The sequence below is a fragment of the Oncorhynchus mykiss genome, chromosome 9 (assembly GCF_013265735.2).
Source record: "Oncorhynchus mykiss isolate Arlee chromosome 9, USDA_OmykA_1.1, whole genome shotgun sequence".
Classification (NCBI taxonomy): Eukaryota; Metazoa; Chordata; class Actinopteri; order Salmoniformes; family Salmonidae; genus Oncorhynchus; species Oncorhynchus mykiss.
In genome coordinates this window covers 3,903,110-3,917,673 of record NC_048573.1, presented here as the reverse complement: position 1 = coordinate 3,917,673, position 14,564 = coordinate 3,903,110, and the positions used below count along the sequence as shown (strand labels likewise).

Sequence of the window (14,564 nt, the reverse complement as noted above, 5' to 3'; positions counted from 1 at the left end):
TGTTGTGTTGACTGGATTAAACTGTGGGGCCGTTTCCTGGTACGGAGGGAGTACCCACTTTATAATTGCAGGGAGACCCAGCTGAGGTATTGTGGGGAAAATCCCAGTTATTAAAACTGAAGAGCCAGAGAGGGAGTACGACTGAGAGAGAAAAGGGTTTCGAGAGGTTCTAGAACTTTCATTCTGGGTTTAGAGAGAAGGGTTCTAGAACATTCATTCTGGGTTTAGAGAGAAGGGTTCTAGAACATTCATTCTGGGTTTAGAGAGAAGGGTTCTAGAACTTTCATTCTGGGTTTAGAGAGAAGGGTTCTAGAACATTCATTCTGGGTTTAGAGAGAAGGGTTCTAGAACTTTCATTCTGTGTTTAGAGAGAAGGGTTCTAGAACATTCTGGGTTTAGATAGAAGGGTTCTAGAACATTCTGGGTTTAGATAGAAGGGTTCTAGAACTCTCATCCATCCATCCGTCCTTTGACTTGCCTAGTTAAATAAAGACTCTGTCTGTCCCAGGTCCAACCAGGACATAATAGAGGATATTCGCTATGGCAACAGTCAGTCCTACGGAGCGGAGCTTCTTAAAGAGCTGCTCAAACTACTACCTGAGACCGAAGAGGTGAGACACACACACACACACACACACACACACTAAGAGCTGCTCAAACTGCTACCTGAGACCGAAGAGGTGAGACACACACACACATACACACACACACACACACACACTAAGAGCTGCTCAAACTACTACCTGAGACCGAAGAGGTGAGACACACACACACACACACACTAAGAGCTGCTCAAACTACTACCTGAGACCGAAGAGGTGAGACACACACACACACACACACACACACACACACACTAAGAGCTGCTCAAACTACTACCTGAGACCGAAGAGGTGAGACACACACACACACACACACACTAAGAGCTGCTCAAACTACTACCTGAGACCGAAGAGGTGAGACACACACACACACACACACACACACACACACACACACACTATGAGCTGCTCAAACTACTACCTGAGACCGAAGAGGTGAGACACACACACACACACACACTAAGAGCTGCTCAAACTACTACCTGAGACCGAAGAGGTGAGACACACACACACACACACACACACACACACACACACTAAGAGCTGCTCAAACTACTACCTGAGACCGAAGAGGTGAGACACACACACACACACACACACACACACACACACACTATGAGCTGCTCAAACTACTACCTGAGACCGAAGAGGTGAGACACACACACACACACACACACACACACACACACACACACAAAGAGCTGCTCAAACTACTACCTGAGACCGAAGAGGTGAGACACACACACACACACACACACACACACACACTAAGAGCTGCTCAAACTACTACCTGAGACCGAAGAGGTGAGACACACACACACACACACACACACACACACACACACACTAAGAGCTGCTCAAACTGCTACCTGAGACCGAAGAGGTGAGACACACACACACACACACACACACACACACACACACTAAGAGCTGCTCAAACTGCTACCTGAGACCGAAGAGGTGAGACACACACACACACACACACACACACACACACACACACACACAATGAGCTGCTCAAACTGCTACCTGAGACCGAAGAGGTGAGACACACACACACACACACACACACACACTAAGAGCTGCTCAAACTACTACCTGAGACCGAAGAGGTGAGACACACACACACACACACACACACACACACACACACACACACACACACTATGTTGATTCTGTGTCCCTGTCTCTTCCTCTCAGGTGAAGAAACTTCAAGCGTTCCGAGGCGACCCCTCTAAACTCTCATTGGCCGATTCCTTCATGTTCCTGCTCACCCAAGTGCCCAGGTGAGAGGTCATGTCATTTAGTGACCTGACCCTAGCCCCAGTCTGGACCCTACTTTCTGATTGATTAAAATGCCATTCAGTATTGAACTATTATGCAAAAGCCAACTGTGTGTGTGTGTGTGTGTGTGTGTGTGTGTGTGTGTAGTTTTGAGGTGCGTATCAAGGCCATGGTACTTAGAGAGGTGTTCCCCCCAGCCTGTGAGAACATGAGTCGCGACATCGATGTCCTACGAACCGCCACAAAAGGTGAGGTCCCTTAATCCACCTGTCTCCTCTAAAGGTGAGGTCCCTAAACCCACCTGTCTCCTCTAAAGGTGAGGTCCCTAAATCCACCTGTCTCCTCTAAAGGTGAGGTCCCTAAAACCACCTGTCTCCTCTAAAGGTGAGGTCCCTAAACCCACCTGTCTCCTCTAAAGGTGAGGTCCCTAAACCCACCCGTCTCCTCTAAAGGTGAGGTCCCTAAACCCACCTGTCTCCTCCAAAGGTGAGGTCCCTAAACCCACCTGTCTCCTCTAAAGGTGAGGTCCCTAAACCCACCTGTCTCCTCTAAAGGTGAGGTCCCTAAAACCACCTGTCTCCTCTAAAGGTGAGGTCCCTAAACCCACCTGTCTCCTCTAAAGGTGAGGTCCCTAAACCCACCTGTCTCCTCTAAAGGTGAGATCCCTAAACCTACCTGTCTCCTATAAAGGTGAGGTCCCTGAACCCACCTGTCTCCTATAAAGGTGAGATCCCTAAACCCACCTGTCTCCTCTAAAGGTGAGGTCCCTAAACCCACCTGTCTCCTCCAAAGCTGAGGTCCCTAAACCCACCTGTCTCCTCTAAAGGTGAGGTCCCTAAACCCACCTGTCTCCTCCAAAGGTGACGTCCCTAAACCCACCTGTCTCCTCTAAAGGTGAGGTCCCTAAATCCACCTGTCTCCTCTAAAGGTGAGGTCCCTAAAACCACCTGTCTCCTCTAAAGGTGAGGTCCCTAAACCCACCTGTCTCCTCTAAAGGTGAGGTCCCTAAACCCACCTGTCTCCTCTAAAGGTGAGGTCCCTAAACCCACCTGTCTCCTCCAAAGGTGAGGTCCCTAAACCCACCTGTCTCCTCTAAAGGTGAGGTCCCTAAACCCACCTGTCTCCTCTAAAGGTGAGGTCCCTAAAACCACCTGTCTCCTCTAAAGGTGAGGTCCCTAAACCCACCTGTCTCCTCTAAAGGTGAGGTCCCTAAACCCACCTGTCTCCTCTAAAGGTGAGATCCCTAAACCTACCTGTCTCCTATAAAGGTGAGGTCCCTGAACCCACCTGTCTCCTATAAAGGTGAGATCCCTAAACCCACCTGTCTCCTCTAAAGGTGAGGTCCCTAAACCCACCTGTCTCCTCCAAAGCTGAGGTCCCTAAACCCACCTGTCTCCTCTAAAGGTGAGGTCCCTAAACCCACCTGTCTCCTCCAAAGGTGACGTCCCTAAACCCACCTGTCTCCTCTAAAGGTGAGGTCCCTAAACCCACCTGTCTCCTCTAAAGATGAGGTCCCTAAACCCACCTGTCTCCTCTAAAGGGGAGGTCCCTAAAACCACCTGTCTCCTCTGAAGGGGAGGTCCCTAAACCCACCTGTCTCCTCTAAAGGTGAGGTCCCTAAACCCACCTGTCTCCTCTAAAGGCGAGGTCCCTAAAACCACCTGTCTCCTCTAAAGGTGAGGTCCCTAAACCCACCTGTCTCCTCTAAAGGTGAGGTCCCTAAACCCACCTGTCTCCTCTAAAGGTGAGGTCCCTAAACCCACCTGTCTCCTCTAAAGGTGAGGTCCCTAAACCCACCTGTCTCCTCTAAAGGGGAGGTCCCTAAAACCACCTGTCTCCTCTAAAGGTGAGGTCCCTAAACCCACCTGTCTCCTCTAAAGATGAGGTCCATAAACCCACCTGTCTCCTCTAAAGGGGAGGTCCCTAAACCCACCTGTCTCCTCTAAAGGTGAGGTCCCTAAACCCACCTGTCTCCTCTAAAGGTGAGGTCCCTAAACCCACCTGTCTCCTCTAAAGGTGAGGTCCCTAAACCCACCTGTCTCCTCTAAAGGTGAGGTCCCTAAACCCACCTGTCTCCTCTAAAGGTGAGGTCCCTAAAACCACCTGTCTCCTCTAAAGGTGAGGTCCCTAAAACCACCTGTCTCCTCTAAAGGTCAGGTTGTTATTATGGTTATGCTTTAACTCTCTCCTCTATTCTCTTTAACTCTCTCTCTCCTCTATTCTCTTTAACTCTCTCTCTCCTCTACACTCTTTCTTTCGGTCTATCTCTTTCTCTCAATTCAAAGGGCTTGACTGGCATGAGAAACAAATGAGCAGTAAACATGACACTTCGAATGTCGTATTACGGCTATATACAGTTATAACGATTCAAAAAGGGAAAATAAATCAACATAAATATGGGTTGTATTTACAATGGTGTTTGTTCTCCACTGGTTGCCCTTTTCTCGTGGCAACAGGTCACACATCTTGCTGCTGTGATGTCACACTGTGGTATTTCACCCAGTAGATATGGGAGTTTATCAAAAAAAAATTGAATTTTTTTCGAATTCTTTGTGGATCTGTGTAATCTGAGGGAAATATGTCTCTCTAATATGGTCATACATTGGGCAGGAGGTCAGGAAGTGCAGCCCAGTTTCCACCTCATTTTGTGGGCAGTGTGCACATAGCCTGTCTTCTCTCTCTCTTTTTCTCTCGCTCTCTCTCTCCCTCTTTCTCTCTGTCTCTCTCTCCCTCTTTCTCTCTGTCTCTCTTTCTCTCTGTCTCTCTCTCTGCCTCTCTCTCTGTCTCTCTCTCTGTCTCTCTCTGTCTCTCTCTCTGTCTCTCTCTGTCTCTCTCTCTGTCTCTCTCTGTCTCTATCTCTGTCTCTCTCTCTGTCTCTCTCTCTGTCTCTCTCTGTCTCTATCTCTGTCTCTCTCTCTGTCTCTCTCTGCCTCTCTCTCTGTCTCTCTCTGTCTCTATCTCTGTCTCTCTCTCTGTCTCTCTCTGCCTCTCTCTCTGTCTCTCTCTGTCTCTCTCTGTCTCTCTCTCTGTCTCTCTCTATGTCTCTCTCTCTGTCTCTCTCTCTCTGTCTCTCTCTCTCTCTCTCTCTCTCTGTCTCTCTCTCTCTCTGTCTCTCTCTCTCTCTGTCTCTCTCTCTCTGTCTCTCTCTCTCTCTGTCTCTCTCTCTCTGTCTCTCTCTCTCTGTCTCTCTCTCTCCGTCTCTCTCTGTCTCTCTCTCTGTCTCTCTCTGTCTCTCTCTGTCTCTCTCTCTGTCTCTCTCTATGTCTCTCTCTCTGTCTCTCTCTCTCTGTCTCTCTCTCTCTGTCTCTCTCTCTGTCTCTCTCTCTCTCTCTCTCTGTCTCTCTCTCTGTCTCTCTCTCTGTCTCTCTCTCTGTCTCTCTCTCTGTCTCTCTCTCTCTGTCTCTCTCTCTGTCTCTCTCTCTGCCTCTCTCTCTGTCTCTCTCTGTCTCTCTCTGTCTCTCTCTCTGTCTCTCTCTCTGTCTCTCTCTCTGTCTCTCTCTCTCTCTCTCTCTGTCTCTCTCTATGTCTCTCTCTCTGTCTCTCTCTCTCTGTCTCTCTCTCTCTGTCTCTCTCTCTCTGTCTCTCTCTCTCTCTGTCTCTCTCTCTCTGTCTCTCTCTCTCTGTCTCTCTCTCTCTCTCTCTCTCTCTGTCTCTCTCTCTTGCTTTTGGGGTGTTTTTTGTGGTAGTTTCACTGATATATTATCAATATCTCTCTGTAGAGCTCCTAGACTGTGAGGAACTTCATGCCATCCTACACCTGGTGCTGCAGGCCGGAAACATCCTCAATGCTGTGAGTCAGAGAGAGAGTGTCTGGTACTCCACCAAAGGGGCCCCTGTCTAAAGTTGTTGACTGATTTGATCGTGTCTCTGTCTACAGGGTGGTTATGCTGGTAACGCTGTGAGTCAGAGAGAGAGTGTGTCTGTTACTCCACCAAAGGGGCCCCTGTCTAAAGTTGTTGACTGATTTGATCGTGTCTCTGTCTACAGGGTGGTTATGCTGGTAACGCTGTGAGTCAGAGAGAGAGTGTGTCTGTTACTCCACCAAAGGGGCCCCTGTCTAAAGGTGTTGACTGATTTGATCGTGTCTCTGTCTACAGGGTGGTTATGCTGGTAACGCTGTGGGTTTCAAGCTGTCCTCTCTCCTGTCTCTGGCTGATACCAAGGCCAATAAACCTGGCATGAACCTGCTGCACTTTGTAGCTCTGGTGAGGAGAGGAGAGGTGTCTGTCTATCTGCCTGTCTGTCTATCTGCCTGTCTGTCTATCTGCCTGTTTGTCTGTCTGCCTGTTTGTCTGTCTGCCTGTCTGTCTGTCTGCCTGTTTGTCCATCTGCCTGTCTGTCTATCTGCCTGTCTGTCTGTCTGCCTGTTTGTCTATCTGCCTGTTTGTCTATCTGCCTGTTTGTCTATCTGCCTGTTTGTCTATCTGCCTGTCTGTCTGTCTGCCTGTTTGTCTATCTGCCTGTTTGTCTATCTGCCTGTTTGTCTATCTGCCTGTTTGTCTATCTGCCTGTTTGTCTATCTGCCTGTCTGTCTATCTGCCTGTCTGTCTATCTGCCTGTTTGTCTGTCTGCCTGTTTGTCTGTCTGCCTGTCTGTCTGTCTGCCTGTTTGTCTACCTGCCTGTTTGTCTACCTGCCTGTTTGTCTGTCTGCCTGTTTGTCTATCTGCCTGTTTGTCTATCTGCCTGTCTGTCTGTCTGCCTGTTTGTCTGTCTGCCTGTTTGTCCATCTGCCTGTCTGTCTACCTGCCTGTTTGTCTGTCTGCCTGTTTGTCTATCTGCCTGTTTGTCTACCTGCCTGTTTGTCTGTCTGCCTGTTTGTCTGTCTGCCTGTCTGTCTGTCTGCCTGTTTGTCCATCTGCCTGTCTGTCTATCTGCCTGCCTGTCTGTCTATCTGCCTGTCTGTCTGTCTGTCTGTCTGCCTGTTTGTCTATCTGCCTGTTTGTCTGTCTGCCTGTTTGTCTGTCTGCCTGTTTGTCTATCTGCCTGTTTGTCTGTCTGCCTGTTTGTCTGTCTGTCTGTCTGTCTGTCTGCCTGTTTGTCTGTCTGCCTGTCTGTCTGTCTGCCTGTTTGTCTGTCTGCCTGTTTGTCTATCTGCCTGCCTGTCTATTTGTGATGACCTGGTCCTTCCTGTTCCTCTTAGGAAGCACAGAAGAAGGATGATAAACTTCTAGAGTTTCCTGGAAAACTTCAGCATGTCCAGTATGCAGCACGGTGAGACACGGGGCTCTACTACTACACTATATATACTATATATACTACTACACTATATATACTACTACACTATATATACTATATATACTACTACACTATATATACTACTACACTATATATACTATATATACTACTACACTATATATACTATATATACTACTACACTATATATACTATATATACTACTACACTATATATACTACTACACTATATATACTATATATACTACTACACTATATATACTATATATACTACTACACTATATATACTATATATACTACTACACTATATATACTATATATACTACTACACTATATATACTATATATACTACTACACTATATATACTACTACACTATATATACTATATATACTACTACACTATATATACTATATATACTACTACACTATATATACTATATATACTACTACACTATATATACTACTACACTATATACTATATATACTACTACACTATATATACTACTACACTATATATACTATATATACTACTACACTATATATACTACTACACTATATATACTATATATACTACTACACTATATATACTACTACACTATATATACTATATATACTACTACACTATATATACTACTACACTATATATACTATATATACTACTACACTATATATACTACTACACTATATATACTACTACACTATATATACTATATATACTACTACACTATATATACTACTACACTATATATACTATATATACTACTACACTATATATACTACTACACTATATATACTATATATACTACTACACTATATATACTATATATACTACTACACTATATATACTATATATACTACTACACTATATATACTATATATACTACTACACTATATATACTATATATACTACTACACTATATATACTACTACACTATATATACTATATATACTACTACACTATATATACTACTACACTATATATACTATATATACTACTACACTATATATACTACTACACTATATATACTATATATACTACTACACTATATATACTACTACACTATATATACTATATATACTACTACACTATATATACTACTACACTATATATACTATATATACTACTACACTATATATACTATATATACTACTACACTATATATACTACTACACTATATATACTATATATACTACTACACTATATATACTATATATACTACTACACTATATATACTACTACACTATATATACTATATATACTACTACACTATATATACTACTACACTATATATACTATATATACTACTACACTATATATACTATATATACTACTACACTATATATACTATATATACTACTACACTATACATACTACTACACTATATATACTATATATACTACTACACTATATATACTACTACACTATATATACTACTACACTATATATACTATATATACTACTACACTATATATACTACTACACTATACATACTGTAAGGGCTCTGGTCAATACTACTACACTATATATACTGTAAGGGCTCTGGTCAATACTACTACACTATATATACTGTAAGACTGATCTGACTTCAGTGATCATCATCATGACGTAGTGACTCATTGCTACCATGAACCTTCTTTGCCCTGTGACCTTTCACCCTTTCCCTCCAGGATATCAGTGGAGAACGTGGATGCAGAGTTCCAGTCGCTGTCGTCTCGCACACGCTCAGTGGAGGAGAGCATCCAGGAAGAGACGGAGCTGCTGCTGCAGCTGGACCACTTCCTACAGGTCAGAGAGAGAGAGAGAGAGAGAGAGAGAGAGAGAGAGAGGTCTGACACAGAGAGAGAGAGAGAGAGGTCTGACACAGAGAGAGAGAGAGAGAGGTCTGACAGAGAGAGAGAGAGAGAGAGAGAGAGAGAGAGAGAGAGAGAGGTCTGACACAGAGAGAGAGAGGATAGGGACACAGAGAGAGAGAGAGGTCTGACACAGAGAGAGAGGTCTGACACACAGAGAGAGAGAGAGAGAGAGAGAGAGAGAGAGGTCTGACACAGAGAGAGAGAGAGGATAGGGACACAGAGAGAGAGAGAGAGAGAGAGAGAGAGAGAGAGAGAGATCAGGAACACACAGAGAGAGAGAGGTCAGGAACACACAGAGAGAGAGGTCAGGAACACACAGAGAGAGAGAGGTCAGGAACACAGAGAGAGAGAGACGACATGTAGTGTGTGTGGTAACTTGTTTGTGTGTGTAGTAACCGTGTGTCTCCTCTCCTAGAATTCGACAGCAGCCCTGGCTGAGTTGCAAAGGGAGAGACAGGAGTTGAGGAACGAAGGGAACATTCTGATCGACTTCTTCTGCGAAGACAGAGAGTCCTTCAGGCTGGACGAGTGTTTCAAAGTGTTCCAAGACTTCTGCCTGAAATTCCAGAAAGCAGTCAAGGTACTAGAACATCGTTCTGTTAGTCTAGAACACCAGAATGAATCATTTCAAGGTTTCCTCATTGTGATTATACAAACAAGCTGTTCCAGTTGAATAATATTGAAACCTTTGGACTTTGTGTTTGAGGAGTACAATATAAACACTGAGTCTCTGCTACTGGTTGTCTGCTGTACTGCTACTGCCCCCTGGTGTTCAACAAGTGTTATTACACCTGTATTTACTTTTACACTGTTCTCTCTCTCTCTCGCTCCCCCTTTCTCTCTACCACTCCCCCTCTCTCTCTACCGCTCCCCCTCTCTCTCTCTACCGCTCCCCCTCTCTCTCTCTCTACCGCTCCCCCTCTCTCTACCGCTCCCCCTCTCTCTCTCTCTCTCTCTCTCTACCGCTTCCCCCCCCTCTCACCTCCCCCGCTCCCCCTCTCTCTCTCTACCGCTCCCCCTCTCTCTCTCTCTCTCTCTCTACCGCTCCCCCTCTCTCTACCGCTCCCCCTCTCTCTCTCTCTCTCTCTCTCTCTACCGCTCCCCCTCTCTCTCTCTACCGCTCCCCCTCTCTCTCTCTCTCTCTCTCTCTACCGCTCCCCCCCCTCTCACCTCCCCCGCTCCCCCTCTCTCTCTCTACCGCTCCCCCTCTCTCTCTCTCTCTCTCTCTACCGCTCCCCCTCTCTCTACCGCTCCCCCTCTCTCTCTCTCTCTCTCTCTCTACCGCTCCCCCTCTCTCTCTCTACCGCTCCCCCTCTCTCTCTCTCTCTCTCTACCGCTCCCCCTCTCTCTCTCTCTCTCTCTACCGCTCCCCCCCCCTCTCTCTCTCTCTCTCTCTCTCTCTCTACCGCTTCCCCCCCCTCTCACCTCCCCCGCTCCCCCTCTCTCTCTCTCTCTCTCTACCGCTCCCCCCTCTCTCTATACCACTCCCCCTCTCTCCCTTTTCTTGCTCTCTCTCTCCCAATTTCATTTACATTTCAATTTAAGGAGCTTTATTGCCATGGGGAAACATATGTTAACATTACCAAAACAAGTGAAATAGAGAATAAACAAAAGTGAAATAAAACAATATAAAATGAAGAGTAAACATTACACTCACAGAAGTCCCAAAAGAATAAAGACATTTGAAACGTCCCTCCCTCCTCTAGGACAACCTGGAGCGTGAGCTGAAGGAGGCGTCTCATCGTCGGATACAGGAGCTCGGGGAGAAACGGCACTCGTGGGCGAGCGGAGAGGAGATGGGCGGGGTCTTCGGAATGCGCAGCAGCAGCAGCAGCGAGACGGACATAGAGGTGGCCCTATCCCAGGAGGAGGGGCTTATCGAGCTTCTCAAGTCCCGCCCATGCTCGCCGCACAGCCCCCAGGTTGCACTGGGGCGTTCCGGAAGCGTCCGCCGTTCTCGCGGCTCAGCGTCGGCCGCGGCTGACCGTCAACTGACTAGCCTGCTAACTCTAGGCATCACCTCTGACCTTCAGGTCGTAGGGGGGTCACCGAATCCCGGGCGGCGACTATGGAGGGGGGCCGAGCAGCGGGATTCCTCCCCCATGAGGTCACCTGAAACTGGGCTGAGGATTCCCAACATCTCCCCTCTGACCAGACTTCAGACCCAGGGACCTGCGGGTCACACTCAACTCCAGAACCAGCACCCTCAGGTGGACTGGCCTGGTCCCCCCTCTATACCCACCTCCTTAGGACCGAGGCATCAACCTCAACCTGGCATCAACTCACATCACAGCCCTCAGACAGCAACCATTGACCACAAACCTAGCACAGACCTGAACCCGACCCCTGACCCTGACAACAACCACAACCAACCCAGTGGTCTGACCGTCAACCTTGAACGACACACTCTGGTTCCTAAGCTCCGGGCGTTCGACCTCGTCTTGACCCCTCACGGTCACGACCAGGGAGATGTCGTCACCGACACAGACCTGGAGAAGGGGATTCCCAGAGACTCTATCCTCACGGATACACAGGAGAATTCCCAAGGGCGTTCTGAGGGGTGGCAACAGAGGGAGGAAGAGGTGGATGAGAAGGGGAGGATGGTGGCTGCAGGGATAGTGAATGAGGAGCCTGCTGTGGGCGACGTAGAGGAGAAGAGGGGAGAACAGGAGGAGGAGAAGAGGGGAGAACAGGAGGAGGAGAAGAGGGGAGAACAGGAGGAGGAGAAGAGGGGAGAACAGGAGGAGGAGAAGGGTGTGTCTAGGAAAGAGACTACAGATTCTCGTACTGATCCATCTCCGTCCACAGCTATTACAGACCTCTCCTCACACGCACAGAGCGGTGATAACCCCACGCACGCCGACGAGGCTGAGAGTCCAACACACCAGGTGTCCGCCTCTTCTATGGGGGAGTACCCAGCCAATGGCATGCCTTCAGAATCTCAACCCACCAATGAGTACTCAGTGCCTGTTTCCTCCACTGACCAGTCAGTGCCTGTTTCCTCCGATGAGTCATCGGTTCCAGCAGTGTCTACCTCCACCAATGGGCTGCCTGCGTCAGTCACCGCTGGTGCCTCTGATAGGTCAGCCCAGGGTACGAATCCCACGACCAGTCAGGTCTCTAAGCCTTCCAGACCCCACTCTGCCACCAACACCAGTGGGCGAAAAACTGTCATCCGCACCCTCAACTCCTCAGAGAACCAGGGCATGAGGCGTGTGGTCCCTATCTTCAAGGCCAGTCGACGTGGCTCGTTACCGGGTAAACAGGTGGAGAAACCCCCTGGTTACCAGAGCTCTGGTCCACGGACCACCACCACCACCACCACCACCTCCTCCTCTAACCCAGCCAACCGCTCTCTTAGACGGGCAGAGAGGAGCTCCGCCACACCCCGTCGCAGTAGCCTCCAGGTCGACGACCCCAAGGCCAAGTCTGTGACCACCACGGGTGTCCACGGCAGTGCCCGAGACCAACCCCAACCTTCCGCCCTCCAGAGGAAGCCGTCCTTCCGAAAGACTCTCCGCCCCGTCGCCCCCAGACCGCCTCCAGAGGAAAAGATGTGCCGTTCCACCCTCCGAGCCCTCGCCGCCGCCGGTGGGGCTGTTCCAACAGCGGGGGGTGGAGGAGGTAACAGCCTCAGTGCCCCCCCGACCCCCTCCCACCGTGGAGGTGTCTCCAACCCCACCCCCCTCCCTGGATTTGCCCGAAACACAGCCGCTTCCTCTTTCAGACGGACCACTCTCCCCCCCCCGGGGAGTACCCTCGCCCCCTCTAAAAACTCTCCCCGTTCCTCCCCTGTCCCCTCTCCCGGACTCTCACCCCTCAGCCGGGCGGGGTCGTTGAGACACCACAGGGTGGCCCCCGCGGGCCCCCCAGGCACAGACAACCCCATCAGGAGAACACAAAGTATCAAGGGACCCCTGCGTGCCCCGATCCCCAACCCCCTGCCCCCACAGACCCTCCCTGACTCGCTGGCGCAGCCTAAAGGGCATGCTGGGAAAAACAGCAGCAGTTTCTCTGATAAGTCCACCCACCTCAGAGACTCCAGTAAAGCACTGAAACCCACCTGGAGATAGAGGCCTAGTTCCAATACCGACAACATACTTCCTTTACCCTGGCCTAGTTCCAATACCGACAACATACTTCCTTTACCCCGGCCTAGTTCCAATACCGACAACATACTTCCTTTTCCCCGGCCTAGTTCCAATACCGACAACATACTTCCTTTACCCCGGCCTAGTTCCAATACCGACAACATACTTCCTTTACCCCGGCCTAGTTCCAATACCGACAACATACTTCCTTTTCCCCGGCCTAGTTCCAATACCGACAACATACTTCCTTTACCCCGGCCTAGTTCCAATACCGACAACATACTTCCTTTACCCCGGCCTAGTTCCAATACCGACAACATACTTCCTTTTCCCCGGCCTAGTTCCAATACCGACAACATACTTCCTTTACCCCGGCCTAGTTCCAATACCGACAACATACTTCCTTTTCCCCGGCCTAGTTCCAATACCGACAACATACTTCCTTTACCCCGGCCTAGTTCCAATACCGACAACATACTTCCTTTACCCCGGCCTAGTTCCAATACCGACAACATACTTCCTTTACCCCGGCCTAGTTCCAATACCGACAACATACTTCCTTTTCCCCGGCCTAGTTCCAATACCGACAACATACTTCCTTTACCCCGGCCTAGTTCCAATACCGACAACATACTTCCTTTTTCCCGGCCTAGTTCCAATATTAAAGACATGTATCTCTTGTTCCAATACAAACCACATGCCACATTACTTATGCTAACACCTATCTTATAGATCTACAGGGTTCTCCAGATCTACAGGGTCGAGTCTTTCAAAAAAAACACATAGAAATAGAATGAAAGGACTTTTTAAAAGATGTAAATTAAGTCTAGATTTGTATTTGTTTTGTGATCGTGATTTATCTAATTCTATATAATGTTGTCATTGTATGAAAGAAACCTTTTCTACATCCCAAATAACCCTCTATTCACTTTATAGTGCACTCCTTTAACCAGGGCCCATAGGGCTATAGGGCACTATGTAGGGAATAGGGGACCATTTGGGACAGATCCGTGAGTAAGTTTGATTCTAGCTGTGTTTTCTGTAAAGCCTGTTCCCAAATTTGTTTTGTATTAGCCAACTCCCGTGATTTATCAATCGTCATGTTCTGGGTCTGTGTTCATAATGCCTCTCCTAGTAGGAGAGCTGATCTAGGATCAGTTTAGGCTTCAGCCAACCTGTCCGGGGCCTGTATTTATAAAGCCTCTGCTGATCTAGAATCAGTTCCTCCATTTTGTATATAATCATCTAATTCATTGGCTGCATTAAATCAGGCAGACCGATTCGGATATTTTGCCCAGTCAAAAGACCAATTATTGCCAAATAGATGAGAATTGGGCTGCCTGTGTAAAACGCGGCCACCGTGATCTAAAAGACTAATCTGATCCTAGACCAGCTCTCCTACTAGGAGAGGCTTTACGAATACAGGACCAAGATAGGTTGGCTGAAGCACAAACTGATCTGGGACCTGGCTGTGTATTGTTCTTTGTATATTTGATTAATGATACAATGAATAAACGTGTACATTTCAACCACTTGTTTG

The 14,564-nt window shown here is 47.8% G+C and overlaps 1 protein-coding gene across 3 annotated transcripts in view; it reads left to right on the top strand.

Annotated features, from left to right (window-relative positions):
* The window catches only part of LOC110498424 (FH2 domain-containing protein 1-like), a 43,431-nt gene extending 28,878 nt beyond the window's left edge, over window positions 1-14,553 (top strand). For 2 of the 3 annotated variants that reach the window (XM_036987102.1, XM_036987100.1), the window contains exons 5-13: window positions 509-611; window positions 1,803-1,888; window positions 2,034-2,134; window positions 5,606-5,676; window positions 5,984-6,091; window positions 7,028-7,098; window positions 8,748-8,865; window positions 9,349-9,513; window positions 10,640-14,553. In XM_036987102.1, coding sequence (XP_036842997.1) covers window positions 509-611; window positions 1,803-1,888; window positions 2,034-2,134; window positions 5,606-5,676; window positions 5,984-6,091; window positions 7,028-7,098; window positions 8,748-8,865; window positions 9,349-9,513; window positions 10,640-13,006 — 3,190 coding nt within the window. In that variant the 3' untranslated portion in view covers window positions 13,007-14,553. The other variant, XM_036987103.1, reaches the window with a different exon arrangement.
* The last annotated feature ends 11 nt before the right edge of the window (window positions 14,554-14,564 follow it).